At 42.3% G+C, this 25,974-nt stretch overlaps 1 protein-coding gene and 1 long non-coding RNA gene across 8 annotated transcripts in view; one reads left to right on the top strand and one right to left on the bottom strand.

Annotated features, from left to right (window-relative positions):
• Window positions 1-8,946: 8,946 nt before the first annotated feature.
• CARMIL1 (capping protein regulator and myosin 1 linker 1) overlaps window positions 8,947-25,974 on the bottom strand; it is a 280,855-nt gene continuing 263,827 nt past the window's right edge. For 3 of the 5 annotated variants that reach the window (XM_010974227.3, XM_010974230.3, XM_045509552.2), the window contains 5 exons: window positions 22,108-22,189; window positions 20,115-20,318; window positions 18,574-18,714; window positions 15,916-16,065; window positions 8,947-9,961 (listed from right to left, as the gene is read on the bottom strand). In XM_010974227.3, the coding sequence (XP_010972529.2) occupies window positions 9,825-9,961; window positions 15,916-16,065; window positions 18,574-18,714; window positions 20,115-20,318; window positions 22,108-22,189 (714 nt within the window). In that variant the 3' untranslated portion in view covers window positions 8,947-9,824. The remainder of the gene's footprint in view (window positions 9,962-15,915; window positions 16,066-18,573; window positions 18,715-20,114; window positions 20,319-22,107; window positions 22,190-25,974) is intronic. The other 2 variants (XM_010974228.3, XM_010974229.2) reach the window with 2 other exon arrangements.
• The window catches only part of LOC123614051 (uncharacterized), a 34,723-nt gene continuing 18,643 nt past the window's right edge, over window positions 9,895-25,974 (top strand). For all 3 annotated transcript variants that reach the window (XR_012501000.1, XR_012501001.1, XR_012500999.1), the window contains exons 1-4: window positions 9,895-10,033; window positions 11,225-11,329; window positions 11,872-12,042; window positions 15,403-15,498. This is a non-coding gene — a long non-coding RNA (uncharacterized LOC123614051). The remainder of the gene's footprint in view (window positions 10,034-11,224; window positions 11,330-11,871; window positions 12,043-15,402; window positions 15,499-25,974) is intronic.

The following is a 25,974-nucleotide window of genomic DNA, read 5'->3' as shown; positions in this document are numbered from 1 at the left end:
TAAGGCATGTACGATGTTTAGTATATTGCGAAACTCAATGTTTACAATTCTTATTGTCATTTTTCTGGAGGAATTTCAGGAGCCCCCTAACTATTCTCTTTCTCAGTTTCTTCACCTGCAAATTGTGGATAATTGTACATCTGGAAACAGTTCATAAATGCCAATAACTTTTGAGTACTAAGACCATCATATTGGTATAGAAGGTAACAAGAAAACTGAGGGTAGGGAGGCCACTGGGAAGAGAAAGCTACTGTGGATAAGAGAGGGGAAAAAAGATGAAATGGAAAGAAGCAAAACAGCAAACTCACACTAAAGGGATCAATGCCCCTTAATCAGCCTGAGCAACTTGGAAAGGTTCCCAATAGGCTTAAGCTCTCTGGGGCAGCTCCCAGGTTGGACAGCTCTCATAATGACAGACCAGGTGTGGTTTCCAAGGAGAGGGGACGTTCATAGGCTAGTGTTTGGCATGCAGCAGATACTCTGTAAACATTTGTTGATGATTAATGAAGAAATCACAGGCCAGTGCTTCAAGGTGGAAAGGAGAGATGGCAGTGGCACCAGGGAGAAGTTGAGAGAGAACTTCTGGACAACCCAGTATATGCAGTCTCTGCTCTTGGAAGATCATTTTGCTCTCCTAGAAGGCTGCAGGGGCAGCCCCTCCCCACAAAGAGCATCATTGTTCAGGCCACAAAATGTCAAGAGGCTGAATGAGAACAGCAAGTTCCTCTGGTCTCATGGCCTCCTGGGAGAAAGAGCAGAATGCATGTGTTTGCAGCGGAGGGAGTCCGGGCTTACAGTCCCAGGAGGTCTTAAGAGTCTCTCTGAGGCCTACCCAGTGAATCTTTGATAAACTATAAGTATGTTCTGTTAAGTCAGCTCAACATATCTGCTTTAAGTACTTCAAATTCATTTTGTTCCAAGTGGTCACTGATTGGGTTCACCAGAAATCCAATGCTGGGATGGAGACTGGTATGCTGGAGGTTTATTGGAAAGTCTTCTTGGGATCAAAGGAAGGAAGGCACCAGGACTGGGCAGAAAGAGAAGCTGAGCTGTGATGCTGTCTCAGTGAAGGCCTCAGCCCACCCTGTTGGAGGATTCTGCAGAGGGGCCACTTTTTACAGCTGTTCTGAGTTGGGGTGAGGTGCTAAGCCTTCGTGCTCCTGCCCTGATCAGCCACCCAATGAGCCACCAGGGAAGGGGTGTGACCTGGGGCACGTTGACTCTTTTTAGCTGAGACAAGTCCCCCAGGGAGCTGACAACTGAAGTTGTCTGCTGTGGCAGTTGAGGTAATAAGTCTCTTAATTCCTAAAGGGAGAGCTGGATGGTACCTCCCAGTGCCCATCACAACGGGGGAGCATAAATTAATAGAAAACAGTTAGGGTAGGAAGTGCAGATTCCCTCCCATCCCTGCCTAATCCACTGTCCTACTGATGTGAACACTTACTAGGTGAAATTATGGCATTCCTTACTTGTTTATTTTGTTTCCTCTGTTAGACTGTTAGCTCCATGAGCCATGGGAACTCTATCTTACCAGATGAGCACCCAGACTATATGTCCTGTTGCATAATAGGTTCTGAAGAAACACTGAACAAGTTAACCAAATGAGAAGTCATAACTGGTGGCAAGAAGCTGGACTTGTACTGTGGATGTTCTTAGGAGTCAGGGAAAGAGAGGAGGGAATATGCTATGAAGCCAGATTCCATGGACCTTGGGAATCAATGAGACAGACTGGGTTGTGGAAATGCTACGTCTGATGCTGTAGCTGGGGGGCGGTCCCTCCAATCTCCAGGTGTCCTCACCCGAGCTGGGCTTCCTTGGGGAAGGAAGTGAGACAGTAAGATGCATTTTATTCTTCCTTCTTAATCCACAGTGAATCCTGACGTATGTAGTAACACTGGCCCCAGCCTTGTCTACTGTCAAAGGGGACACCTACGCGCTAGTGGTCACTCAGTCCTGCTCCTCGTAGCCTGAACACTTGGCATTTCAGAAGCAGGATGCCCTAGTGAAATTTGCAAGGAATCCACATGGCACAACGGGCTCTTGCTGCTTTGCTTGTATCGGTCACGGTCATGGTTCCTTGTGCATCAGTTCTAGTAACAGGGAGGAACCAGTAGTCTGGGCTCTACCCACATCCCCTCATTCACCTCGGAGTCTTGCTTTGTTTGCCTTTCAGGATTGATTGGAATGCTAACGTCAGGCCACTGTTCAATTAAATAAAATTGGATTTCGTGAAGTGGAAGTTTCTTCCTCTTGCCCTTTCCAGGAAGAATCAATCCAATTATCATGTTCATGCACCCAGGGCTTTTTTTTTTTATGTATATATCTTCTCCTCCCTGTTCCAATTGGACTCATTAGTGACACACATTTCTTTTTTTAATGCTATTCAGTGGTTGAAGTGGTTTACAAAGCTTGTTCATGACAAGTGATTTGCAAAGCAATCTTTGTGGAATGGGTGCTACTTTAGCAACAAGACTGAATTGATTGCTTTCCTACTTGGCCAGGATCAATCCCAAAGGCTTCTCCAGAGCAGCCCCTCCTGGACTGTAAGATTGCCCTCAGGGCATTCAGGGGCACTCATTTCCAACCTTCTGCTTCTCTCCTCTGGCCTGTGAGGTCCTTCAAACCTACAAATCCAGGCAAGCTGAGTCTCTGTCCCACCCACTAGCCCAGCAGGTGAACGAGGGTTATGAAAGGGTGGGAAGAGGCCAAGGTGCTGGGAAGAGACCCTGAAGGTCTAGTTCACCTGAACATATGGCTCTGTAGGCCCAGCCCATCCAACCTGCTCAGGTCTCTGCTAATGGACCACCAGTTTGCTCTTGTAGGAATGCTTCAGGGGCAGATCTTCTCCCCAGAGTGCTCTGCTCTTCCAGCCAGGAATCTGGGCGGGGCGGGGTGGGGGGTCTGTATTAATCCTGCCTTTTTACTTTCTGTAATTATGATGCATTGACATCTTGGGGCACTGGTGGGACAGCCCCACCCAGGGCTAGCCAGTTCCTAGAGAAACACAGTCTGCCTGGGCATGGGCCTTTCATTTGCAAATTAAATCAATCCAGAACACACACTCTCCAACACTTCCTCACTCAGGGCCAGTCTTCCCCTGCCCTCATCACTCCAGGGCCGAGTACCAGAAAGCTTGGGACATGAGTGCCAAGATACTGGGGAAATAAGAATGGGGAATGGAAAGTTGCAGTTCAGTGATCCCGAAGTGGCCATCGGCTAGCAGGTGGGGCCCTGCAGCAGCTGTCGGCCATGAGAGATGTCTTTTTCTTTCCATTATATTGATGATATCCTGTTAACCTCAGAATCTCAAGTTTAAAAGTAGCAGCCCCATGCTTGTGGCTCATCTGATTGCACAGGGACAGATAGCTGGTGAATACAAACACAAGGACCTGGATTATCTACAAGATACAGGCATATCCCTGGCCTATCACCCTGAAACAATTATAGACACAGGCCATAGGGATACTAACTCAGGGACGAGCTTGTGAATTGGATGTGGCCAGTTACCCAGGAGAGTTTGGTTGGGGCCCGTGGCAATGGCAAAATAATGAGAGTACCCTTAGGCCTCTTGCCCCAAGTATGGAAGGGGGCAGAGCAACAACAGAGCATGGCAGAACAGCTATTTGCAGTCCACAGTGCATTACAACAGGTGGAAGATATTACACAATGTCTACCCGAATCGTCCAGCAATGCGAAAAACCACCAGCTGGGGTCTAGGACAGCTGTGCACAACATACAGGACCCCCGTAGACATGAATAGTGACCAAGGAATCTACTTTATTGGCCATGGATGGTCAGGAATGGGCTGATAAAAATGACATACGCCAGCATTTTCGCCTGACTACAACCCCACTGTGGACTACTTAAATGACAGTTGAGGAAACCTGCTCTCCCAACATGTGGACACATCCCAGGAGCGATCGTCCCAGTGCCTATGCCGTGTTCACCCAGGGGCAACTGGTCAGTGCCATTGTTACAGCAAAGTGTTACAGCAGCCTGAATCCCTGTGAGAGACCAAGCGACACTCGGAGGGTTGGAGAACTCAGGTTAATTATGCCGGCGGGCCCAGAGGAGTTAACACCCCAAGCTCTGACCCCGTCTGTAGGCTTACACAGGCTTTTACAGAGTTTTAGGTTTCCATTTTTGTGCCATATGCAAATGAAGTGTTAGAAATGGACCAATCAGGAGTGAGCTTTGGGAACCAATAGACTCTTAGGGGTAAGTTTCGTTTTCCTAGAAGCAAGCTGTTTTACCAAAGCACAAAAGTGAGATAATGCCACTGGGCTGGGGAACCAGATGGCACCGGTGGGAAAGTAGTGGCACTGCCTGGGGGTCCTGCCAGTCTTTTCATGGGGCTTCCCGCCTGACCATCTGAGTTCAATTATTGACCACTGATGGACTGTTACCAAATATTGGTCAGGACAATAACTCATTTTTGCCCCTGACACAGGTTCTACCCCAGGGCAGCACATTATAATATGGCTCTGGGACTGGCAGTTAAGTCCCCATGGTTTGGGTTTGCTGCCTCATGGGGAAGAGGATTAGAAAGGGACTTAACTGATTTCAACGGGCCCCACCTAAGACCACTAAAGTAATTAATCCAGGCCCCCTACTGGAGAAAGGCAGCATTATATTAGTCTTGTGGTCTGTGATGCTGCCTTTCCAGTATGCAGCACCCACTTTGGGGACTGAGGGTGCACAGGTGGTGTGGGACTGCAGACCAGGACAGAACCCACAGGCAGAGGTGCTATTATTTAACAGTACTGTTACTGCTTGGTGTTTTGCCAAAGGGCCATGATCTTCCCTGTATTGTGCCCGTTAAACATCTCACACTCTGTCCGTAATTTGAGCAGAGGGAATCTGTTAGAAGTGAATGTGCTTCTTTGTCAATTTATTAAATAACACAATCTAGTAGGATATCTCATAACTACCATTAATTTTGAGTCATGATGAATGTGAAGGATATTTTGCAATGCCTGCAATGATTGTAAACTGATAGGAAAACATCCCAGGTGCTGCTAATACAACTGTGGCATGTTTATACGTTCATAATTGAAGGATCTGCTAATATGCAAATAAGGTTAATGAAAATCAAAATTTATATTTTTTTCACAATCCAAGCTCACAGATGCCTTGAATCCTACCTGGCTTGTGACCTGCAGGTTAAGGATCCTGTTGAGAACTTTGAAAATCAGTGGCAGCTTGAGGAGCTGGTCTCTTTTGCAGTGTGCCTGGCTTTGGCTTGGGGGCACTCTCCAGAAGCCCAGCAGTTCAGGCCAGCAAATCATGTCCTTGTTTGCAAACGGTCCTCCCTGCCCTCTGGCCTGGAAGGGAGAAAGTCATGCTTTTCCTTTGCCATGGTGGGCAATGAGGGTCCCATCAAGGTATCTGGGATGGGATAGAGCAAGCTCAGCCACCTTTTGCCAACATCAGTTTCTGCCCTATGGAAATGGAAGGGCATGGCACCTGTGGCCCCACACCTCCAGTGCAAGTTAAGTCTTGTGAGTCCTGGAAATCTCTCTGGTTACAAAATTTGACTTTGTTGCTCCTGGGCATGCTGTGTGGTCACTGGGCACTCACGGATCATTGGTATTGGGCAGAGTTTCTGATGCCCACGGGCTCATCCTATTGATGCTGAATAGAGTGGACTGAAGCAAGAGATGAGGGGAACAACACGAAGGTGGGAATGGTGGCCTTGGGAGAGGATAAGGTCACGTAGGGGGTCAAGGATGGTATGAGAGGAGCCAGTCTCAAAATAAGTTGATCACTCAGAGAACAGGCTCCCAGGACTGGCCAGGCCACGATGTGAATGAAGCCACCAAAGGGTCAAAAGTCCCCTTAAACTCTCTGATCTCAGAAGTGGGAAACAGCCTGACTTGACTCTCTCCTCCTCTGAGGACCTGAGAGAAGAGTGGGTTGTTTTTTTTTTTTTTAAATTAAAGTACAGTCAGTTATAATGTGTCAATTTCTGGTGTACAGCACAGTGTCCCAGTCATGCATGTATATATATTTTCGTTTACACTCTTTTTCTTTGAAGGTTATTACAAGATATTGCATATAGTTCCCTGTGCTATACAGAACAAATTTGTTTTTTTAACCTCTTTATATATAGTGGCTAACATTTGCAAGTCTCAAACTTCCAAATTTATCCCTTCCCACCCCCTTTCCCCTGGTAACCGTAAGATTGTTTACCTTGTCTGAGTCTGTTTCTGTTTTGTAGATGGGTTCATTAGTGCCCTTTTTTTTCTTTTAGATTCCAAATATGGTATCATATGGTATTTTTCTTTCCATTTCTGGCTTACTTAGAATGACAATCTCTAGGTCCATCTATGTTGTGCAAATGGCATTATTTTATTCTTTTTTATGGCTGAGTAGTATTCCATTGTATAAACATACCACAACTTCTTTATCCAGTCATCTGTCAGATGGACATTCAGGTTGTTTCCATGTCTTGGCTATTGTGTATAGTGCTGCTGTGAACACTGGGGTGCATGTATCTTTTTGCATTAGAGTTCCCTCCAGATGTATACCCAGAAGTGGGATTGCTGGATCATATGATGAGTCTATTTTTAGTCTTTTGAGGAACCTCCATGGTGTTTTCCACAATGGTTGCACCAAACTGCATTCCCACCAGCAGTGTAGGAGGGTTCCCTTTTCTCCACACCCTCTGTAGCATTTATCGTTTGTGGACTTTTGAATGATGGCCATTCTAACTGGTGTGAGGTGATACCTCATTGTAGTTTTGATTTGCATTTCTCTAATAATTAGTGGTATTGAGCATTATTTCATATGTCTGTTGGCCATTCGTACATCTTCATTGAAGAATTGCTTGCTTAGGTCTCCTGCCCATTTTTGGATTGGATTTTTTTTTTTTTAATTAAGTTGTATGAGCTGTTTATATATTCTGGAAATTAAACCTTTGTCAGTCATATCATAGGCAAATATTTTCTCCCATTCTGTAGGTTGTCCTTCTGATTTGCTTTCGATTTCCTTTGCTGTGCAAGAGCTTCTAAGTGTAATTAGGTCCCATTTGTTTATTTTTGCTTTTATTTCTATTACCTGAGTAGATTGCCCTTAGGAGAACATTGCTAAGATTTATGTCAGAATGTTTTGCCTATGTTTTCTTCTAGGAGGTTTATAGTGTCTTGTCTTATGTTTAAGTCTTTAAGCCATTTTGTTTGTTTTTGTGTATGGTGTGAGGGAGGAGTCTAACTTCATTAATTTACATGCAGCTATCCAGTTTTCCCAATATCATTTGCTGAAGAGACTGTCTTTACTCTATTATATGTTCTTGCCTCCTTTGTCAAAGATAAATTGACCAAAAGTTTGTGGGTTTATTTCTGTGCTCTCTATTCTGTTCCATTGATCCGTATGTCCGGTTTTGTACCAGTACCACATGTTTCTGATTACTGTAGCTCTGTGGTATTGTCTTAAGTCTGAGAGGGTTATTCTTCCAGCTTTGTTCTTTTTCTTCAGTATTGCTTTGGCAATTCTGGGTCTTTTGTGATTCCATATAAATTTTAGGATCATTTGTTCTAGTTCTGTGAAAAATGTCATGGGTAATTTGATAGAGATCGCATTAAATCTGTAGATTGCCTTGGGCAGTATGACCATTTTAACAATATTGATTCTTCCAATCTAAGAGCATAGTATTTCTTTCCATTTCTTTAAGTCGTCTTTAATTTCCTTAATCAATGTTTTTTAGTTCTCCATGTATAAGTCTTTCACCTCTGTGGTCAGGTTTATTCCTAAGTATTTTTTTTTTTTTTTGGATACAATTTTAAAAGGGATTGTTTCTTTACTTTTCTGATATTTTATTGTTAGTGTAAAGAAATGCCACTGATTTCTGTATGTTAATCTTGTGTCCTGCTACCTTGCCGAATTCTTTTATCAGCTCTAGTAGTTTTTGTGTAGAGCTTAGGGTTTTCTATATATAGTATCATGTCATCCACATATAATGACAATTTTACCTCTTTTCTTGGCACACTTTATATTGTTTTCATTGGTTTTTACTTGCTTTTCTGTCTGCTGTTCTGACTGGTTGAGTTCTGTTACACTGTCTTCTAAATTATTTATTTGTCTGCATTATGTAGTCTGCTTTTGACAGCCTTAGTAGCTCAGGTCTTATCTCAGCCATTGAGTTTTCTGTTTTTAATTGGCTCCCCTTTATAGTTTCTATTTCCTTTTTATAGTATTCTCTGTCTCTATTCATAGTTTATGTATTTAATTTTTTTTAATGGAGGTACTGGGGATTAAACCCAGGACCTCGAGCATGCTAAACATATCCTGTACCAGCTCTACCCTCCCCCCTCAGCAGCCATTTTTAATTGCAATGTGACTTTCCAACACCTGACACATGCCTGCCAAGTTGGTGGCCAATGTGCTAAGTAGACCCAGGCCAACCAATGCTAAGCTAAGAAAAAACAAAATAGAATTGTCAGCCTGCCCAATCTGGCCACACAATGGATACATCCTCAAATCAAAAAAGTGATTCCTGGATTTTTTTGGCCCCTGGTCAGTATACCTGAGATGGGGAGTCTAAATTACTGAGAGCCTCATTCTCAGTTTAGGGCTTGCATGTGGCACAAATAGGAAAGTCACGATGTGTAATTTAGTATTATGGGAAGATTCCCAGACCCCTCCGAGCAGTAGTTCAGCTCATCTCAGAGTCTTGGGAGTCTGAGAGACTCTGGCCCTGACTCCATCATCAGGCCCCCCGCATCTGGTCTGAGTGGGCTCTCTAGACACTCATAATACAACCTTTTGATGATTTTATCTTTTCCCCAAAGGTGAGAGCAGGCAATGGAATTAGCAAGTTGCATTTACTTGGAAGGTAATAGGTTTTTGATTATCTGGGAACTACGATTTTATTCTGGATTTCGGAAAAAAGGTTCACCACCACAAGCCAATCCTAACTTTAAAATAAGTCACTATAGAAAGTCAAAATTCCACTTGTAAAATCATTTTATTGGTATAAATATACATATGAATAAAATACCTTCAGCCTGTAATGTAAGTGAATATTTGTGAAATGTCTTAAAAACTAGTATTTTGAATTTTTTACAGGTGTCAAAGTATTCTCTTAATCACACGTTAAAAGCTAATATGCAGACAGAAATTAAAGGCCTTCAAAAACCACGAATATTCATAAAACCTCATTCCCATCAACTATATACATTAACCTGGGCACATGGTAGAAGCAGGAGTGGGCCTCTCACTGTCCTTCACTCGCTTGTTGATGGTGTTACAAAGGTCACCGACCAAGTTTAAATGTACAATTCCACATCAGGAAGGAAGAAGTTCCCCATGGGAGAAGGTAAAAACCATACCCAAGATCTAATATATATAATTTATACAAGTTACTTATTAGTGTGCTCTGTTAATATAATTACAATGTGCAATTGCATACAGCAAGAATAAATTGCTTTATCAAGTGCAGCTTTGACACAGGTACATGAAGTGGTACCCTCCGGTCAGCGGGATGGTGTTACTTGTGAGTGTGTATCCAGTTACCTTCCAGGGCAAACTGTAGCTGCCTCAGAGAAATTCAAGTAGGGCCCGTGGGATGATTGCTGGCATTCGTTGAAGGCATATGAAGGAATGGAGAGAAATCAAATGCCAAGGGTTGGGAGCAGATCAAACACAAGTACTTTTGATTACCAAGAAATGGATCTGTTTTGGGTTTGGGGAAAAAAAAGCAAAGGAAGAAGGAAAAAGAAAACAAAGCACCCAGAGAAGAACACTTAGAGAGTAGGAAGCGGTGTTGCCCTCTGCTGGCTGACAAAAGCACTGCGTGCAGCAAGATGTCTGCAGCACGGGTCCCTTTACACAAAAATAAACTCCTTCTCTGTTTCTTCCCCAGAGTCGCTAGACTTGCTGCCTTGATGGCCATCTTTACTGGAGGACCACTGCTTGTGTTCTGGACACTCCTGGGCCTGCTGGCCCCAGCTTCTCCTCGACACTGGAACAGAAAGGAAAGGAAGTCATCATCATCCATGAAAAAGGAGATGCCAGCAGCCTGACCAGGAATGGGGTAAGATGTAGGGGCCCTGAAGAGGGGGAGGGTTCGGGGTGGACTTTCTCAGAAGTGACTTTCTAGTGACATTTCAAGACTCTAGACAGAAATTAAACCAACAAAACACACAAAACAGGAAAACAGAAAAAACCCCAGTCTATGAGAGGTTGAGCCTCTCATAGACGTGGTTGAGGATTTGAGGGTGAGGATGGGGGTGGGGTGGGAGGAAAGGGAGATGCCAGGAAGGAGAAGCACTGGGTAGCCACTCTGCCCCAGGTGACCTCCTTGGTCACAGCTGCACCCTGGTGCAGCACAGAGCACAGGAAACAGAGCCCAAGGAGGCACTGCTGGCCAGGGGTTCCATCTGATGTCTTCTGCACAACATTTAGGGGTGGCCATCCCTGTTCTGGGGATAGGACATAAGGATGGGCCCCTTTCTGTGTCTCAGAGAACCTCAGTCTCACTCCCTAGGAAAGGAAAAAAGTCTCACGGAAATGAATTAATACTGCCAATGACGTATTCAGTCCTGTAGGAACCAGTCTCCAGGTAAAAGAATTACCATTTTTGTTGCCTGTTCTGGTCACAAACTATGGAGGCTCTACTGAGTCTCTACAAAGCTCTGATGAGAGAACAGTGACCAGCACTGAGCCTCTGTGGTGTGTGCTGTCGGGCACTCGGTGTTACCACTGCTACTCTTCACGGCTACCAGATAGGTTTGGTTTAAATCCTGATTCCAAGTTTTACAAAACCTCTCTCTCCAAAGCCCATGTTCTTTCCAGCTAGAGCATAGCTTCACTGCTACTGTACCCAGGGAAAGGTTCAGATGCCACACTCCAGCATGGCTGTTAAGGGTTATTAAATGTCACTAATCAAGTCTATGGTAGAGACACTACTTAAGCTAAAAATACCAAACCCACCCACTTTGTGTGGCTTTAAAGAAGGGTCCAGCTACCTTGCCACCCAGAAGTTTAAATGATCTAGCCAGGAACCTAGTCCTGGAAAAAGCAAGAGGATGCATCTGATACCTCTAATCATTTTGATTTTAGCTTTCTGCTTTAAAAAAAACCAGAAAACAAAAAAAACTTGCCAGGAACGGGATACTTGAATGTTTAATCCACTAAAGAGAATTTCAGGAAGTGAAAGCTCATGAAACCTAATAGTCAAAATGCAAACATAATAAAATCCTTCTCTTGCCAATCTTGTTCTCAGGGCCAGATTCTGCTCAAGGCGATAAAAAATTAAATTTTTAGTTAATTACACCAAATTGAAACTACCCAAAATTCTGCGGATAAACCTTTCAATCTCATCATACAAGTAAGTAATTTTTTACTTTTTACCCAACAGTTTTGAGCACATTCTTGGAGGGAAAAAAGCAATGAATAAATATTATAGTTGATTTTTAGTTTTTAGCTTGAATTGGGTAAAAAAATTAAATGTATTTGGTCCTTTGAAAGTTGTTAACAGGCCAATTTGGGGGGAAAAAGTAAATAATTTTCTATAAATAGTTTGCCCTTTATCACAAAACCAATTTGATAGTAATACACAAAGTACTTAAGTTCTTAACTTCTGTGTATACTATGAACAGGAGTTAGTAGAGAAGGTTTATCATATTTTCATCTTGAAATTGCAATGATCTAACCCAAAGTGGAGCATTACTAGTGAAATCTGCTAGAAAATTTTATACATTCCATTTTAAAACCAAAATAAGTTTTTCCTCTGTAACAAGTGACTCAAAAATTTCCAACACTGTAAGTTCAAAGGAAGAAATAAATATGGTGATACATGACTTATTTGTCTTCAGAGCAAATGTATTAATTCTTAGAATAAAAAGCTTTTCATCCTTCCCAATATTTCAGTTTCCTCAAAATCCCAGGCCCGATTGATGTTACAGGATATGACATCAGTACTCTCTAAAAATGAAGAAATTGATGTAATCAAGAATGTCTGTCACAGATAAAAACTGAGATCACTCTGGACCAGGGCTAACTGGAATTCACAGAACCAACACAGGAATCATCCTGCAAAAGGTACACTTTCCTACAGTCTCCATCTAAGTGACACTAACTTCTGAGTCCTCCAGGCTGTGGGTGGGCAGAGGGCAGGGGAGAAGACTGAAACCTGCCTGTTGTTAATGTTTGCTAAGTCGGTGATATAGACCGACCTGGTACCAGTCCTAAAAGCAAAAATTTTCATTTGTCTGACATTGTCACGGAGAGGATTAATGACATGCTTTTTCTGGAGGACTGTCAAAGCAGTTCACCATGGTGGTGACATTTTAAAATTCAGTCTAAAAATAGTCGAGTCTCCTGATTCAACTCTACCAATTTGTGAATGTGATAATGAGACTAGTACCAGGTTGACGATTTCCTTAGGATTACAGCTAGGCACCAGTCTTGGAAAGGAAAATTTGAGGCATGGCGAGGGCAAGGAAGTCAAGTCACACCACTGAATCTGTTGAATTTGGAAGCCAAAGCACTGAATATTATTCTAGATCATGAGTATAAACAGGAATGTTCTTTGTCAAGTTTGCTTTCCAGCCCTTAGGCAGCAACTATTCGATTGCATATAATTAGGATGCTGATTACAATTATGAAGGGGGTTTTGTCAAGTTCCCACTAACAGATAGTCTAAATAAAATTGTGTCTGCTTGAAACTTAAAACTCCAGAAATTGTCTCAGAATATCTTTAAAATTCAGACTTACTCAGATGAACCTTCTTTTTAAGCAGCCTGACTTAATGCTTGACTTTATATAGTGCTTTAAAAAAATCAGATTGCTTAAATGCAAAAATTCATACATTAAAATGGAGTGCCTCTATACGTGTATTTATTACCACTCCAAGTATCACGAAAATTATAAAAGATACTTCAAGTAAACAGGCTGTTATTCAACACAAACACTCCATGTATATTCACATCCTGTCAACAGTGTGGATAACTGGCAGAAAGAGGCACACATGTGAACACCGTCATTCTTGATCTGATTTTGCATATATATGCAAATGTAAGGCTTCTGAAATGTGCATATAAATTTAGAATTAGAAATTCATATGAAAATTTCAGCTTTTCTCCATTTTCAGCTCCACTGACATCCATATTTCAAGAAAAACATTATGACCTTAAAATAATATTCAGTAGTTGGCCCTGATTTTTTTTTTAATACTTTCTGGCAAGAGCCAGAAGTGCCAACCAACCATTAAATTTCTTTTGAAGAATTCACAGAGTGGTAGGAGAACCCAGATCTGGTTAAAAAAAAAAAGGAGGTGGGGGTGGGGAACAGAGCACTGGCTTACAGAGTATAAGCCACAGCCAAATATTTGTTGGCTAGAGGTTGGATTATGGAAGAAGCAAGTGATATATGAAAAGGAATCTCAGACTAAGATGGCCGGTACAAAGTGGATACATTACAATGCATACAGAGACAAAATCAACTATTTCCTTCAAATACTCTAATGAAAACATCACAGCTTATAAACATAGGAAATGATACGAAATTCAAAAGATGCAGTTACAAATATGTCCAGAAAAAGAAAATAAGCATTTTACCTATCAAGTCAATATTAAAATAGCGACACAATTAAAATTATGCAGCATGCTTTGAGAACAAGCGCCTTTGTTTGTTTCACAGATACTTGATTTAGGAAAATAAGAGAGCTGTTTTAGCATAAACAAAGCTGCTCTGAAAACATTTTAAGTACACACCACGGTTTAATAGAATTGTTCTGCTAAGTGCTACTTGTTAACCAGGAACTATTCAGAAAGCAGACTGCTACGCAGTTCTCAAAGGTGAAGACAAGTGCTGTGACTCGGCACTAACAAAACAAGAGCAAAATATTATACATAAAATTACTTTAATTGAAGCTCCTGTAAAAATCACTTTTGGGGTTCCTGTCAATATTTCAAAAAATCACAGCATAAAAGCAAATACAAGATGGTCCCCGTTAATTCCATCAAAATTGGATGCAGCCCATCATCATGAGAATTTTTAGTTGAAGAGGTCATGAAAGAATCTGAGCGAGACACAGAATTTCTTGCCTTTCTAGGATTTGGCTTATCTCTGTATTAATCTTATTTTTACTCTCATACCTTCCTGGATGATCTGTGTGGTCTCTCCATCTGTGTGTGGTATAAAATGCTTTTAGTGGCATCTTGGAGAAGGGCTGTTACACTGCATCAAGGGAGCTTTGTTAATCATCAAGTGATATAAATCAACACAGTTATTTATATTGACTGATACAATAGTTGAAATATAAACTTCTAAATCTAGAAACATCTGTGGAACCTTGGGTGTTCTTATCGAGAGAGACAGAGCTTCTGACTTAATATACTCTAAAAAATAATTCTGCCTCTCTTCAGAAAAAAATATCTTAGGTGTTCCTTTATATAATTTTTCTATGACTTGAAGATAACAGATTTGCCTGAAAATATCAGAGAAAACTCTCTTGCAAAGCGTTATTACAACCATGTGTCCATGAACACATTTACCACACAGGAAATACTTGAAAAGTGAAGGACCAAGTCTGTTGGTTTTGTCTAAGGCAGGTGCTACCTGGCCCTCACGGAATGTTCTAGCCCTATCTGATCTATAGACTTTGCTCTACGCCATAGGCTCCACCCTGTCATCTACCTAGCGTGCTCCAGACTGCCAGGCAAGTTGGAGTCTATGGCTCACCCCGTGTTACTGGCCAAGATGGCTAATTCCAAACGTTCTTGCTGGTGAGAAGCTCGTAAATGATTTCTTAGTTGTGTTTTCATATCTGTCAAGGAAAGTCCTCAAAGACAACAGTTCTCCCTTGAGAAATCATAAGTCATTGGGCTGTTAAGCCATAAGGTGGGTCATAAGAGGTTTTCCATCAACAATAAACTGCTAAAATTTGAGAATGGTTTACCCTTTTGCAATAAAGGGAAATTATCCCTATTATAAGGTCACTTCCATTGCCTGGCCTTCTGGGGTGTTCTCCCAGGAGGTGGTGAAGGATGTGAAGTTATGGCTGGACTCGGGGGCCATGGACACTGTTGTACACTCATGTGTTAACTTCTGATAAAATTTTACAGGAGGAAGTCCCTTAAGGAAATTTCATTTTATATTCTTTTTCTTTTGTGATACTAGAATTTCCTTTATAAATCTGACTTGAAAAATCACTTACAGTTATTAACCAGAGGGATGGTGTAATACTTTGTCATTAGATCTCAAATCAGCTCTCATCTCCACTGGGAAGTTTTAGAACAAGCACTGCTGATTCAGAGAGAACTGTCTCCTGGGACTGTCCTCACCTGAACTTACTATAGTGTCAAATGGAAGACAAACGTCATTGAGCAACTGCTGTAAAATAGTATAAATTGTTTCTTGAGGTTGAAAAGTTGATTGGTACTTTTGTTTTCTTACTAGAGTGTCATAAAATGTCCACTGAAAGATCAGGCACAGGACCCACAGTCTGCCCTGAGTCACTGGCTTTTTACTGATTCTTCCCTGAAAGAGTGTAAGGTAAGGGCTTAGGGCTTAGGCCAATATTCTCTAAAGCTATAAACTGTGTTCCTTTAAGAATTTCTGATCCCATCCCAGTTTCTCTCTAATAGAAGAGTAAAGAGATAAAGGAAGAGTATAAGACATGACCCCAAATACAAATACAAACCTCCACGATCACAAAAATTTGCAAGGATAAGTCACCAAACTCCAAAGTAACTTGATCCTCCTAAGAATTTCTAATTTTAGATTTTTAGGTCAATATGTTTTGCCCCCAAGGGAAGGACCATCCTGTTGTCACTGAGAAAAAAATAAATCAGTTGTATGAATAATCCCTGCCCCAGTCCCAGGATGGAAGTGACTCAATTAAAGTTTGTTTTTGTTAGTGCCAGTTCAGAAGCTGTGGGACAGTGAGGGATGATAATCGAAGGCTCTAACCATTTGTTGGCTGTGACTTCCTGTGCCCAATTGCATTCACTTCCTCTTCTGCAATGGTGGAGGACAGTTTTGAAGATCTTTTCCCTCTACTGGAAGGCTTGCCACTGTCATGATCTGAATGCCTTTTGTAATAATCTCCTCTTTGCACTACTGAGGAAAAGGGATTCATTTTACCCTTTAGAGTAGCAAATACATCAATGTGTTGACATTACTAGTAAAAAATGTTAATATTAAAAATTCAATAGCAGCTTACCCACCCCATGTAAGATTCAAGGAACCTACAGCGTTGGTCCTGAACAGATACACCATTATCTACAGAATTCAACAGCCAACATTATGGACATGTCGTGCAAAATGAGGTGAGCTCTGAGTCTGCCCCCAAAAGATACTAACAGAAAGGCCCCAGCATTACCATTTTGACTCCAAGATGGATTAACGAAAACCACATTCACTATGGAATAATCCGGAAGAATCACAGTAATTTACCTGTTTCAGAAATTAGTTGGGCACGCTAGTCCACAGGGAGGCACAGAACAAGGAAATGAAGTAACCAGCATGAATAATGTACAAGAAAAGAGGAATGAGCACATCAGGACCATTTTCTAAAGAAAAAAGGCTCACAAGTAGCTCTCATTCCTGGGCCAGCTTAGTGGACAAGCTGAAAGATAAACTGAAGTCAAAATGTTACCAGCACAGACATTGACACACTGTTCTCAGACCTCACGTATATTTTCAGTCCAATTTCAATATCAAGTGATACCATCAGAATGATCCCTGTGATTGACTTATCCTGGATCCCAGAGAGGAAAGCTATGGTTTCCACAGCTCAACAGTCTCTAGCTGGGAAGACTGGGGGGTCATGAACCATCCATAGTATTTGCTATTAGCGGGAGGGAGGAAGGGAATCAAACATCTTCCCCTGAAGCTCTGAAATGTCTGAGAAGCAACTCACTCACTCCTAACTTCCTGGGAAAAGAACACCTGCCGTTTTCAAAGCAGCATAAGACATGCCAGCAGCATCTGGTATCTCACCCACTTACTTAACTCTAGAGGCTCCCTGGGACGTACTCCTCCTCACGAGGCTGGGGGGTTTCTCTGGGCCTTGTTTTAATCATATAGGCAGGCGTCTTAGAAAACAGCACTTTTCAGAAATGTGAAGCAATTATTTTGTGTTCAACCAACTGCCCTTTTCTTTTTAATCCTTCCACAGTCAAACCACTTCGGACAAGAAGAGCATTCCTACTGACTGCTACCAACCCTCCACTCTTCCCCATTTCTCTCCAACAAAATTCTTTCAGGCATTTTTAAAGCTTCCTTATACATAAAGACACAGTCAGCAATTGCAGAAAGAGGGGAGAATGGGGGAGGAACTGTGCGGTATGAGCAGGGCTGTCAGGGACACCTGCTAGCTCAAGTCATTCTCACCTGGCACCACCAGTTTCTTTCTACACCAAGAACTCCAAAGGCTGTGACTGTAATACAAACCCTATATTTACCCATTAAACCCATGGGAAATGACGACAGGTGTCAGCCATCTTTCATGGCTTTCATTTCTGTTTGACAAAAGTGGCTTATCAGCTTTGGTCAAAACCCTACCTTCTTTTCTTTACAGCCAATAGGTGAGTGAAGCTTGGACTCATCAAACAAATTTGCAGAATGGAAATGAGAAAGCAGGCTGTGTTATTTTTCATTTGATTCCCAATTAACAAAGACAGTACTCAGAAACACTCTCTATTAACTTCAACCCAAGAACGCCGTTAATCACAGAAAACAGACCAAGGTAGGAAGATGTCAGCATGAGATCAAAGAATTCTAAAGCATCAAACAAATCTAAAACCAAACCAAACCATACTGAGGGCTATCTGGACAGGGGTGATGATGGCTCTAGAATTTCTTTATAGGTGGGGCTTAGAGATAGCAGGTACATTACACTTTATGAAGGACAGAACCCCAAAGGCAATTGTGCATTGGACAGAAGGGGAGAAGTGGGTGGAAGAAATAGTGGGGTGCTAAATTCACCCCAAAGACGCCTCACCTCCACTGATAATAACATTTGATCTCATTCTGGGAGATGGCATTCAAGTCCCGGGATTATCTTGCTCTGTTCCCAGCCCAGGAAATTGGAAGGGATGAATCAGTGTGATGATGCCCTGCGATCATCCACGCAGGTGATACTTCTGAGAATAAGGAACGTCTGACCTCACGGCCAAGCAAACTAATGAGACACAAGGTCTCTTTTCATGAGCCACTCCTGAACCAAAACTATGGTAACTGACAACCAGCCAAAGCTCCTCCTAGAAATAATGGGACCTAGAAACCTACAGGTAGCACCAAATGAGCCACAAAACAATGTGTGAGGCACTCCTAACCCACTGGGAGTCAGTTCAGGAGCATCTAGAGATTCGTATCACAAAGGCCTTTGGGTGGAGTATTTGTTGTGCTTTTCATTCCTTGTATGTGGTCCTTCTTTAAGACCCAGTGTCACCAACAATGTTGAATCCAGTTTCTTAGTGAAGAACTGCTCTGGTTCCAAAATTTAATCCAAGGGATGCTGACTTACAGATGCTAAGATATAAGTGGAGCCCAGGATTAATTCCTTTCTCTTGAAATGACTCTCCCTGGGGAGAGGAGAGCTAACCCAGAGAAAACATTTCTTACCTTCCCGGGAAAATGTCCTGGGGCTGGGCTGCGGGCTACTCTGGCCATCTTTCTCCTTGTCCGAGGGAACTTTTTTCAGGACAGGCGGAAGAAGAGCTACTTTAGGGGACCCCGGGCTTGATGGCGAGTCTGGGATGTCCTCTGTGGAGACACAAAGACATGAATCAAGCTGTTCCACAAACTGGATTGCTAAAGCATCAGCTGGGTTAACCTCTAAATACAAATGACTAATACATTTCTAAAAAGCATCATAGAATTTTTCTGGCCAAAAACTAGTTTCACAGCTCAGTGGAGTAACAATAGAGAGAAAAAGAGTGAAAACAAAAAGTTAAAATCTGCAGTTGTGAATCTGTCTTGCAGACAGAATTTCCATGAGTTGATATTTGAAAACTAGACTGCGTGTGAACTCCGTGCTCCTTTGGCCTCAAAAGGCTGTTTGCTTTTCTTAAAATATGCAATAGTAGTTACAACCTACTGCCTTTACCTGTTGTCACATCCAGTAACGTGGTCACGATACGTACACAATATATATTTGTGTGTGCGGGGTGTAAGTGTGTGTACCTAACACACACACACTGAGATCGGTAAGAATGACTTACAGTCCTGGACTTTTAGAACCAGAAAGGACCGTGGGTATCACTGTGCAAATGAAGAGATTAAATGACCTGCTAAGCTAGAAAGATGGCCAGATAGCAAGGACTAGAACTCTAGTCTTTTCATTCTAAAGCCTGTCCTGTTTCACTCTAATTGGAAGGATTAACTGAATTACACTCCTTTATCTGCTCTGTTACCAGCAGGCTAATTCTCAATTTGGAATGGGTGTGTATGCAGAAGGCAACCTCCAGCCAGGTCCTCTTTAGCCTTACACTTCAGGTCTCCCGCATGTGACTGTAGAAGCAGGGATGTGACAAGACACTGTGAAAGTAGCACTCCTTGCCGTGACAATCTCTCCCAACTGCGGAGAGGAGGGGAGAGGGTGTACTTGCAAATACCTGCTGAATCCTCCAGCTCTATAAAAACATGAGCCTGTTAACATAATTCTCAGTACACTAAGTACTAAGACCTCAATGAACACATTTAGCAAATCAACTGAAAGAAAAGCTTCTTGCCACAGAACGTTGGGAATCCAGCTAGTTTTCAGCATTAGCAACTGGGGAGCCAAAATACTCTACAAACTGGATTGACTTGATCAGAGCTGTTTCCTTACTTCAGACTAGAGACATGCCAGCGGACAAAAATGCCAGCCTGCTTTTTTGGGGCTGGGGGGTAGTTAGGAGTTAGGTCATTAGGTTTATTTATGTATTTATTTTAACGGAGGTACTGGGGATTGAACCCAGGACCTTGTGTACGCTAAGCACGTACTCTACCACTGAGATATACCTTCCCCCACCGCCTGCTTTTGAGTAGTCTTTTTTTTTTTTTTTTTTTAACTTTTAGAAGTATTTTTTGGCCTCCTTTCTCCCCACTCTTCCCATTAGGAAGCTATTTTGTGTGCCCCCCAGTCACAGTGTCACGACAGCCCTGACCAGCAAAACCCTTACCAGGCCGTGAGGCGGTTCTTGGTTTCTGCGGGATGGTGGGCCGCACCGGCAGGCTGGGTTTGGGGGACTGCACGAGGGGCTTCGGGCTGGCGGGTCTGCTGGAAAAGCTCCGAGACCGGGGGCCCGCCTCCACTTTGAGCTCTGCTTTGGCATTCTTTTCTGGCGTCCCCAAACCGAAGCGGTTCTCTGGGTGCAGTTTGGGCACTAGAATGAAAATGGGTACAAAAAAGCTCACTCTGCTGTAAAAATCAAAGGTAAGAGAGACTGATCATTTGAAGCTAGAAGTCAGGTATAAACTGCTATAATCATTTCGTGGCATTTCTCATCACAGATATTTTCTTTCTTTTCTCTCCTTTCCTTCCTTCCATTGAAGTCTAGCTGACTTACAAAATTACTTTAGTTTCACGTGTGCAACATAGTGATTCAATATTTTTATAGATTAGACTCCATGTTATTATAAAATATTGGCTATAGTCCCTGCACTGTACATTACATCTTTGTATCTTACTTATTTTATACCCAGCAGTCTGTTCCTCTTAATCCCCTTCCCCAATCTTGCCCCTCCTCCCACCTCTCTCCCCACTGGTGACCACTAGTTTGTTCTCTCGATCTGTCATCAAAAATAATTTAGAGCAGGAACATGCCATCCTAGCCTGTTTTTAGAATCAGAACATGCTGGTGGAAGACTTAAATTCTTGGTGGAAAAGCAGTGACCTTGATGGTGCTCTTTTGATCACCCTTGACTATTCCACAGATAACAAGCCTCATATTTAAAATTAAGTGTACATGTGCCTTCAGATGCACAGGGAGAAAAGCCCATCTTAGTGCATTTGAAGCTGTCAGATCTTCCTTAGATATGACACAAGGTACAGGTATAACCAACTGCAGGCGCCTCAGTTCTGGATGACAGTCGGTTCAGGGTCATCCGTTCAGGGGCAGGCTGCAGGTCCTGGGTGAGGGAGGCTGGGCTCATGCCCATAACCTCATGCTTAGTGAGAATGGCTCCAGGAATGTCATCTCATGCCCACCTCCATCCCTTTGGCTGCCTAAATTATTCAGACAACAGGCAAAAATAAGCCAGTTGAATATGAGTGATATTCCAACTCTCACTGTAGGAAGATGCTAAAGCTAAACACAAGAAATCAAACTGCAAAATAAGGTTTCAAATGTGCCATTTAGAAGTGACAATCCAGTTTCTATCTAAGGGATCTTATTCTCTTTCTACTTCTAAAAAGTCAGAGGGACAAAGGAAATTGGATATTCACAGACAGTCAAGTTGAAAGAAAAGAGCATCCTCTTATGTCAATTAAAAGGGTCTCCTCCCACATACCATGTGGGGCTTATTTTTTTAAAAACCTCAGCAAAATAGAAATAGACCCATAGATGCAGAGAACAAGCAGGTGGTTACCAGAGGGGAAGGAGGGCAAGGGAGATTAAGTACAAACTTCCAGGAGCAAAATACATGTGTCATGGGGATGAAATGTACAGCCTGAGGAATATAGTCAGTAATATCATAATATCTGTCTATGGTGACAGATGGTAACTAGATTTATTGTGGCAATCGTCTTGTAACGTATAGAAATACCAAGTCACTATGGTGTGCGCCTGGAACTAACACAGTGGTATAGGTCCGTTATACTTCAATAATCAATAAACTAAATTAAGCTAAGTCATCAGTCATGTGCCCTGCTCCTCCCCCTGTCTCCCCAAAAGCCCACAGTTTAGGAGTTACTCTCAGTGAAATTTCTCCCCTTTGGGAAATGGGAAGAGGTGCCCAGCCCAGGTGCTAGGCTATCATGGTGGAAGACGTGCCCCCAGGTGGAGCTGGGGCAGGTGCAGGGATGTGTTCTTTTAGGTGAAGGCTGAGAACATGTAACATAGAGGCCCATTCTTGCCTCCCAATCTTTAATTTCCTTCTGCCTATCACAGGTGACTCTGGGAACCAGAATCTAAGTGTTTTTCCTAAGGGGATGCTGGCAATGACTGGACTTACCTGCCCCACCTGCATCCAGCCGTTCTATGCTGCTCAAGGCCAGGTTGCAAGAATCCTGGGAGACAGCATCATTCCCAAGTTTCTAAAAAATTCAAGCACCCCACCCCCAAAGTGCATAGTTATTTTAAGTGTAAGAAAAAGAACAAAGATAATAAATGACAACAAATAATGGCCCCTTAACTCTACTGCCATTGCACTGACTGTATCTGACCTCTCCATCTCCCCGAGCCCCCGCTGCTGGGACAAAGCTATGAGAAATGCGTTCTGTTCTGTGTTTACAGTCAGGGTTCTGGGTCCAAAGTGCGGCCAGTTCTGCAGGATACCCACCATGGACGAGAGGTGCGGGGTCAAGGGAAGCCAGCGGGCTTGGTAACGTTGCCTGCCTTTCCTGTTGAACACCTGTGTGGGCTCTGCAGCCCCCAGTGCCCCACGTGATGGGGGCACTGGTACTCTTACATTTCCAGGACCCTCTCCAGGTTGGGTTCCAACCATCTAAAAGCAGTAGAAACCTTGCCGACCTCAAGGGTACAAAGACAGGTAGACAGGGACCTGAAATGAGCAGGGTGTCCCTTGCAACTGAGGCAAAAGCACAAGACACAGATCTATTGCTGAGAAGGCAAATACAGACAAAGGTCTGAATTAATTTTTTAAAATTCTGCAGGTGGGAGGAGTCTGATGGCAAAGACAAGGAAGGTTAAATGCTACTGTCTTAGGGGAGGAGCTGGAAATGATGAATCAGGGAAGCAGCCTCTGCTTTATGATGCAAAAGTATGCACAAGAGCAAGGCATTTAGATACAAAAAAAGACACAAAAAGAACAGTCTAGTAATTTGCATAATAATACCTAAGAATCCTATTGGGGGAGATGATCCACATCTCCCTCCTGCCTAAAATATGAAACTGAGGTGGGCAGGTAGACCAGGAAGCACGGTGGTTATTAATACAGTCTGAGCTTCAGCCTGTCCGTTCCTGCTCAACTCATGCTTCTGATAAACCTAAAAAAAAATATCTGCTGCCAGTTCTGAGCTTGAAATTGTTCTGGATGGCATAGGAGGGGTTATTTTAAACACAGTTGAGACGGAACTCATTTACCAGTCTGCCACAGCCACACGTTTACCACAACGTGGCCGGCTGTCTCGAGAGGGAGAGGGGAACACAGCAGGGATGCTGAGCAATTTCTCAGTAAGACTATATAAGCTACCCTTTTGCTAGAGGGGACTAAGCAGGTCTCAGAAGTGGGTACATAGATACTGCAGTGGAATGGGCACATTATTTGACATCATTATGTAAAAGTGACCCCAAGGAAATGAAGCCCCGTGCCAAGGGCTGCATGTGGAGCCCTCTGAGCCTTGGACAAGTGTCTACAGGGCCAGGACTGGCCAGGAACTGCCAGCCCAAACCAGCAGGGGGCGCTTTAGCTCCCGAGCTCCAGCTGTCCAGAGGCTGGGCCAACTGGTGCTCAAATGCATGGTGCCTGACCTAGCCTTTTATAGTTTCTTAGGAGGCAGGGGCATGCATATCCGAGTTCAAACAAAAATGATGGAGTATTTATAAACAGGGTCAGGGTGAAGGTGAGTTAAGCAAGGCACTCGGCACAGATTTAAGGAGAAATTCCCTTTAGGCTCATGCAAGTGCAGGGCTGGCTTCTGAGAGTAAGGGCCTTCTTAAATTTTATACCCTGGGCACCTCACTTGCCTACATTTAAAATATACTACTATACTGGAATTTGACACAACATTGTAAAATGATTATAAATCAATAAAAAATGTTATATATATATTTTATAATATAAATATATTTAATATATATTTAAATAAATATAAATATAATATAAATATATTTAAATAAATAAATAAATAAATAAATAATCAATCAATCCTGAGGGGAGAATAATAATAAAATGTAATCCTAAGAGTTGTTTTCACTTTTTCCTTCCAGGCTTTCTGAGGTAGTTATAAATTCCAAAAATGACTGTGCAGAATGAGGATGAAATAACCTAACATCAGTTTTCTCTGAGCACAGGCAGCTGATGAAGTGGGCCCAGAAGGAAAAGATACGGACACTGAGCTTTCAACACCTGTTAGTTACTCTCCTTTGTTAATAAATAATAAATGCCATGCTTACATTTTTCAGTTCTTTTTCTTTAAATGCATTAATAGAAGTCAATTGTATAAAGAGAATTACTCCAGAGGAAAGTGAAGGCAACATGTATTATTCTTTTTTTTTATCAATCCCCCCCCAAATTAAAAAAAAAATAGCATATTGACTTTTGATGCTTATGTCTCTAACTTTATAGAGAATACAGTCATGGAATTTTAGGGGGGAAATATTCTAAAACTAATTTTTGAAAAACTTTCTCATTTTATTATTCTGATAGAACAGCTATGACTAGTTCAAAATACTAAATATTAAGGCTTTTATTACTATTACTTTAAATAGACACTAGATGGCACTAAAAGATAACTAGTGTAAGTCTTGAACCACTAAAACTAAACCATAAGAATTTTGTCACTTTGAGCCAATTTATTTCTCAGATCCAAAGCACATGGAAAAAACCCTCCTGCGCTTCTCATCCTTCTACCAAAAGGCAGCTATTCATCAATGGAAACAGTGATAAAATAAACAGCTCATTAGTGAAAACAGCACATTCCTTGTTGAAAAGAAATTCTATCAAACAGATTAAAATTTAAACATTTCCTTGGGCGGCTGCCTCACCAATGATGTGGTCACAGTATTTACTCAGAATTGTAACCATCAAAGGGCACATCGTGCATCCCTTGTTGAATTAGCAGAATTAGATCCCCTCAACTCGCCTCTAAGGGTTAATGAGTGAGTTAGGAGGAACCTGTAACTAGGTAACAACAGTGCTGGTGGAAGAACTACAGTGAACAGTTGTAAAACGATGTGGGTTGCAGGATTTAATGAAAAAATTATCATTTGTTTAGAAGTAAAACAGCCCTCCCTGTGCTGTTACCATTCACTTTCTGAAAATCAAGGGCTCCTTGGGATGAACTATTTTACTCTGATACTTCAAATAGGATAAATTTGCCATCTCCCTTTCATTGAAGAACCCAGTTTTGCAAACAAAAGAGCTCAGGATACCGTGCAGTAAACCAAAACCCAGGTTAAACGTGAATATATTAATCTTAGTGATCACAATAAGGACACAATCCTTAAGTAGCCGCAGGAGAAAATCGAGGTTAAAAGGGAATAAAAAACCACAACTTACATTTTTAAAAGAGGTTCAAAAAAATAAGTAATGCATTAAGTCAGATTTTAGGGAGACTCAGCAATTTTTAAACGATCAAGTTCCTCATAGCAACAGACAACATCTCTCAATGATCCAAGTATTTGATTAATTCTAATGGAATAGGTTGCTTTGTTTTTTCTTTTGACTTTTAAATCTATAATATAGCAAGGAACTTTTAGGTCTGGAAAAGAACACAGATTCTGAAATAACTGAAAAATCGATCTCCCTTGATACTGTCAGAATCTGTTTTTTGGGGGGGGGGGGGCTCTGTCAGCTTTCCTATCTCCATCCACCCTCAGGTCTCCATTTGGATTTGATAGACTCAGTCCTTCCCTGGAATGGAGCATTTCCCTGGCACAGCTGTCACCTATTTCTGTGATGCACAGGGGCATCTGTGCAGGTGGGACAAGGCCTGTGGACCCCCAGCCACCTTCACAGGCTATGGCTCCAGCAGAGGATGACCCTAGTGCCAGATGGAAGACACAGCCCTGCCCTTGTGGTTCTGCAGGAGCCTTCTGTTTGGGGATTTTTATTTAAGCCACAGGCTGTTTTTCTGTACCTCTCTGGCCCATAAAAACCGAGTGGAGGTGAACACGACAAAGACAACCAAGTCAAAGC

The sequence above is a fragment of the Camelus bactrianus genome, chromosome 20, assembly GCF_048773025.1.
Source record: "Camelus bactrianus isolate YW-2024 breed Bactrian camel chromosome 20, ASM4877302v1, whole genome shotgun sequence".
Taxonomy (NCBI): Eukaryota; Metazoa; Chordata; class Mammalia; order Artiodactyla; family Camelidae; genus Camelus; species Camelus bactrianus.
The sequence above is the reverse complement of the archived record's forward strand: the minus strand, read 5'-3'. Positions and strand labels throughout refer to the sequence as shown.